The sequence below is a fragment of the Alosa sapidissima genome, chromosome 9, assembly GCF_018492685.1.
Source record: "Alosa sapidissima isolate fAloSap1 chromosome 9, fAloSap1.pri, whole genome shotgun sequence".
Taxonomy (NCBI): Eukaryota; Metazoa; Chordata; class Actinopteri; order Clupeiformes; family Clupeidae; genus Alosa; species Alosa sapidissima.
The window spans coordinates 23,796,793-23,802,476 of record NC_055965.1 but is presented as its reverse complement, the minus strand read 5'-3'; the positions used below and the strand labels follow the sequence as shown (position 1 = coordinate 23,802,476).

Below are 5,684 nucleotides of genomic sequence, written 5' to 3'. Positions count from 1 at the left end.
GAGGAGGAAGAGACACTTGCTGTTGTCAATTTACGTTCGTAGAGGTTTGCTGTGAATGCACTGGCGGGAGAAAGTCGTTTGTGTTGCAAGAAGATTATTGTCATTTATCTCAGCCTCTGGAACTCGAAATTACAACCCCATTGCATTATTTTAACGATTTAGTAACTGTTTAGTGGCAAACTGCGTCGAGGAAGACTATTTGACCAAAACAACTGCATCTAGACTGGAACGATTGGCAAGCCAGTAGGCTAACTTACTAGCTTGCTCTCCATCAGCCTCTGTTTTTTTTGCTGGCGAGGCACAAGACGTCGGTGTATGTCCAGCTAAACCTTCGAAACTGTAACTTATAACCGTTCTATTGTATTCATCTGCATTTTAACTGGATATTCTGCTGTTGTTTGGAGTGGACAGAAAGACACCGGTTTGCAGACCAACCCTCCCTCATCGCCTGGCTCCGATATCCCCGGCTAGCTTGGCTATCTCACCCATTCCAGACAGAGGACTGGCTAGTCGGCAGTACAAGGACATAACGTTACGGCTCAAACTGCTATTTTGATTCACTTACGTTAGAAAAGCCCTAAGATAATGGCGAAAGTGCAAGTGTTGAATGTCGCAGTTCTGGACAACCCAAGTCCTTTCGGAAACCCATTTCAGTTTGAAATCACATTTGAATGCATGGAGGATTTACCCGAAGGTAGGTAACGTTAACATGTGAAGTGCAGCTTATTAACAAACCTGTGTCCATTTAAGATTACTAGAACACATGTTCACCTCGCACATATATGCTTTCAAACGATAATTATTTTCGGGAGTCTCTTAGCGAGAGTTCTTCACGTATCCTGGCGTCGACAAGGCAGTGAGCTTCATTTTTACACCCAGTTATGGAAGTTAGCACTACTCAATTCTTGTGTATAGGTATAACTAATTCAAAATCAGACCTTTGTAACATTCAAGTATAGTGATTCAGACGTCGGAGCACCGCGCTGCACCACGCACTACAGTGTGCTAACGCTACCTTTTAACTTGAAGTAGTGTAATTGCATGTATATTGTTAACTTTTAACAATGGACTTTTGTTGTTTTACACACATCTGAGAGAAAAGAGCCAGTTTTTGGCAGATGAAAATTTGGCGCCGGCGCGTATTTGGATGGAGCGAAATCGTGTGACGTGCCACATCCCCTCCGTGTGGTATTGGCCCAAGTGTCGGGTGTGGGCGGAGTGTCCCCAGGCGATTGCACTCCTCATCTGTTTTGTCGACACGGTCCACACTCCTCGGTATTACAGTGCTGTTTGCGAGGTTTTGTTCTTTTCTTCCTTTTTTGTATCTGCTATCCAACAGCAGGACACAGATGTCCACTGGTTGTGCTTGCCTGTTGGAAAGCAGGATACGTTTTGAAGTATTCCAGTGTAGGCCTATTGAGTTGCACTTGCAGAAATCCTAATACTCCATAAGGGAAACCCTTAACACTTGCCACCTCAGTTAGCCTGTAGCAAATGGAGAGAGCAGTCACCCCACCCACTCAGCCTTGAACCTAGGTCTCCAGGGAAACCAAATCTCCTGCTTGTCCGCAACGCCAAAGAGCCAGGCTCGTTTTTCTTAGTTAGATTGGTTGGACATCTTTGTAGTTTTTTTCTGGGTTTTACACATACATATTGACAGTGCAGATTTGTATACAGTTTGTATATGAGTTTAGTAAACTTAAGTATCTGTTACAGGTGTAAAACGCAAATTCTAATCGAATACACTTTTTGTCAAATGAATGTCATTGCTCCATACGATCCTGTTGCCTTCCATTCTCTTCACACTCAACAACTGGACCCTGCACCCATTCCTCGCTCTGTAAATAAGAAATAAATAAACTAAAGTGACTTGGACCAAGCCGCGTAACCTTACCGCATCCTTATCATGTGCTGTTTCCCAGACCTGGAGTGGAAGATCATTTATGTGGGCTCAGCCGAGAGCGAGGAGTACGACCAGGTCCTCGACTCCGTCCTGGTCGGCCCTGTCCCAGCCGGACGCCACATGTTCGTGTTTCAGGTGAGCGGATGCGTACTCACTCACATGCACACGGACGCGCACGCACGCACACATGTGCAGGTGAGCGGACGCGTACTCACTCACGTGCACACGCACGTGCACACGTGCAGGTGAGCAGACGCGCACTCACTCAAGTGCACACGGACGCACGTACGCAGCCAGTGATGACTCCTTTTTCCTTTTCTGACACCTCGTATGAGCTGCCCAGCAGCAAGTGATTTGGAGTTTCAGTCTGAGGCTACTACACAGACACGCAGATGTGTGTGCACGTCCCCACAGACACACGCGCACACACACACACACACACACACACACACACACAAGGGATCTCACAGTATATTCTTGAACCAAACGGAACGGCCCCTGTGATTCAAACATGAACTGCGGTAAAACTTTCTATTATTTCTTTATTGTGCAGCAAACTGCACGGAAGTTATTCATAAAACAGCCTTTTGCCGAATCCTTGCACCCCATCAGCGCATTCAAGTAGGAGTTGACACGTCTGAGAGCTCCAACGCCACACTTGCATGCATAGAGACAGAGAAGCACATTTTGAAGTATCCGCAGTGAGCGAGCATATTGGATTTCAGAGGTATGGCGAAGGTATGAATACCATGCACAGTGCAGGAAGTGTAGACTTAGACTGGAAGCCTTAATTTGCAACCATAGTCTACTTGAGTGGAAGCTTCTGACATGTCTCATGCTGCCATTACCCACCTGTATTAATATCTAGTGCAGCACTTGCTTTCCAACAACAATTTGCAACAGAAAAAATAAAAATGCCAAAGCCAAATGTCTCACAAAGTTAGCGTAAGTGACCAGTTTACATGGACACTTTTAATCTAATGGGAAATGGCTCAATCGGAATAAAAATGCCTTATATAAACACGCTCAACTGATTGGATTCAGCCTAATCAGACTAAATTTCCAATCGGATTGAGAAAGGTGGTTTACTCTGTTCTGATAATCTGATCGATTTAAAAATCCACCCATGTAAAGTTAGGTCTCCGATTGTTGGAGTACATTTCTTCTTCCTGCGCAGGTGTACCCTATCTAGTAATAATATACAGTGACGTAAACAAATCAGTTTCCATGGCAGAAATACAACTAGGAGCTTCTAAATGATTAAATGCTCGTATCATGTAAACGCAGATTAAACGCCAATTGGTTTATTTAGCATTCATGTAAACAGTTCGGTTGAAATCTTTAATCAGATTCATTTTAATAGTAGGAACATCCATGTAAACGCGGTTGCTAAATATGTCACATCTGCTTTTATGTCTAATCAGTTCTTCCTAAGTCCATTCTACTTTCCACCTAGTTTCATGGAAATTGAGCCAGTAGATTTGCATCATCCTGCTTACAGATAGATAAACTCACAAAACCTCACCAATAAACATATGCCTAACATGTTGTAAGAAAAATTCAGTGCAAGCAGACAGAGGCAGGTTTTGAAAACTGAAAACATGGTGAAACATGTATTGGTTAACAATGGTGTTAGAACTACGAGCTCGGAGGCCAGTATAGCTAACCGCTTAAGGCGGCTGCCAACTGAACCTCCAGAGCTGCGTCTTCCCCCTGCATTTAAAGCGTAGCCCTTCCTCTTTGATTGTGTCGAGGAAAGGACTCATCATCAAATGATTAATTGTCGTCACGTGTCCTCGTGGTTCTCATGAGAATGGGTCATGTGAGCATTTGACAAAGGTCACAAGGGCAGTTTGTTCGACAAAGGGTTTGGCACGATCAAAAGCTGGGGTGATGTTCAAAATGAATGTTGAAGATTTCCACTACAGTAGTAATAAAAGCAGTAGCAGTGTTAAAAGCCAAGAGTCGCAGCCGCATTTACTGGTTACAGACTGAGGCATTCTATGGAATGTCAATGAGAGAAATTTTAAATAAATTGACACCCCATCTAAGGCTACGTTTATACGGTGACGATGAAAAGAGAAGACGCAGAAGTGGCGTCTCGTCTTTTCCTCGTCATTTTTTTATTCGCGTTTAGACGAGCATTCTCAGGAGGAAATCTTTGTTTTATATGAAGACGCAAGAGTATGTGATATTCGATTGGATATGCATTCCAGACCGCTGGGTGGTGGTGTGATAGAACCCCGGTACGTCACGCGCAGACATTCTAATTTGACCGTTTAGCCAGAGAGGTAATCAAGGATCTTTGGTTTAGACGGAGACGCAACCCGGGTCGTCTTCAAAACTCTACACTCTGGAAGGAGTCTTCAGATTTTTGCGTCTTCAAACCCCGATGGCGGGGTCGCCGTGTAAACGAAAGGCACTTATGATAAAATATTTTGTCGTCTTCCTTCGCAATCGTTCTCGTATAAACGGCCCCTAGGTCTCTACTCATACACACTCACACACACACACACACACACACTCTTACAGAAACACGTGTACACATGCCCACAGTCATACAAACGTACACACACACACTTGCACACAAACATGCATTGAGACACACACACACACATAGACACTCTAGAAAAAAGCACCACCAAGCACTTATGGCATCTTGATTGTTGTTGAATGACGGTGGTTACTGAGCCATTCTGAATATGGATGCTGTTCATCTGAAGAGAAAAATAAGCTGTTATTTCAGCTACTACTGCTTGGGTTTGGGTTGCACAGACCTGACCCAAGTAGGTACATTAACTCAAGGCCTGTGTGGCAGTAACTTCAGTCAGTGTTGAGTGTACAGCACTAAAATATGCTGGCCACTTTGGCTGGCAGGTCAATAAGGGAATCTTGTCTCCATGTCAAAATGCCTACATACTTACATGCGCTCACACACACACATGCACACAAACTCATTTACATAAACACGATACATGCACACACAGTCACTTACACAAGCACACACAAACCCACTTACACACACACATGCACATACACAATTATGACATGGTGAAACACACACACACACTTATATTTGCATTACTTATACATTCTTGCATATGAAAATTCTTGATTTTGATCTGCAATTAAAAAAACAGCACATTGCACAGTATGGAGAATGGCATCCACACACACACACACACACAAGTAGACGCATACATCCACACACGCAAACGTCCATACACACACACACATACACACACAATGGTTCACTCACATACAAATGTCCTCAACTAGGGCTGCATGATTTGGGGAAAATATCTAATTGCGATTTTTCTGACCGATATTGTGATTGCGATTTGCGATGTGATTTTTGAATGTCAATTAACTGATTCAGTTCAGTATTCCAAATGTCTCTTTAATTTATGCCACCCCTGATTGGTGAGCTCACCTGGTGCACAAGAAGCACAGCACAGGTAATTGCGTTGGTTGATATTGCGATTACGATTGTGATAATTGTTGCATTACTTACTCTTGCACATGAAAATTCTGGAATTTTGATCTGCAATTAACAAAAACACTACATTTCTTCTCTCTCTGTGCCACCTGTTCTGGACTTTGATTGACAGGCGGATGCTCCAAACACAGGGCTGATTCCCGAGAGTGACGCGGTGGGCGTGACCGTGGTGCTCATCACCTGCACCTACAGGGGTCAGGAGTTCATCCGCATCGGTTACTACGTCAACAATGAGTACACAGACCCCGAGCTGCGGGAGAATCCACCTATAAAGCCAGACTA

The 5,684-nt window shown here is 43.9% G+C and overlaps 1 protein-coding gene and 1 non-coding gene across 2 annotated transcripts in view; both read left to right on the top strand.

Annotated features, from left to right (window-relative positions):
* Positions 1-5,684, top strand: part of asf1bb (anti-silencing function 1Bb histone chaperone) — a 7,491-nt gene continuing 1,807 nt past the window's right edge. The window contains exons 1-3 of the mRNA XM_042105414.1: positions 1-694; positions 1,923-2,038; positions 5,515-5,684. The exon at positions 5,515-5,684 is cut by the window's right edge and continues 7 nt beyond it. Of these exons, the coding sequence (XP_041961348.1) occupies positions 586-694; positions 1,923-2,038; positions 5,515-5,684 (395 nt within the window). The 5' untranslated portion in view covers positions 1-585. The remainder of the gene's footprint in view (positions 695-1,922; positions 2,039-5,514) is intronic.
* Positions 2,195-2,279, top strand: LOC121719877. The gene has a single exon (XR_006034399.1). It is a non-coding gene; the product is annotated as a small nucleolar RNA SNORD60 (small nucleolar RNA).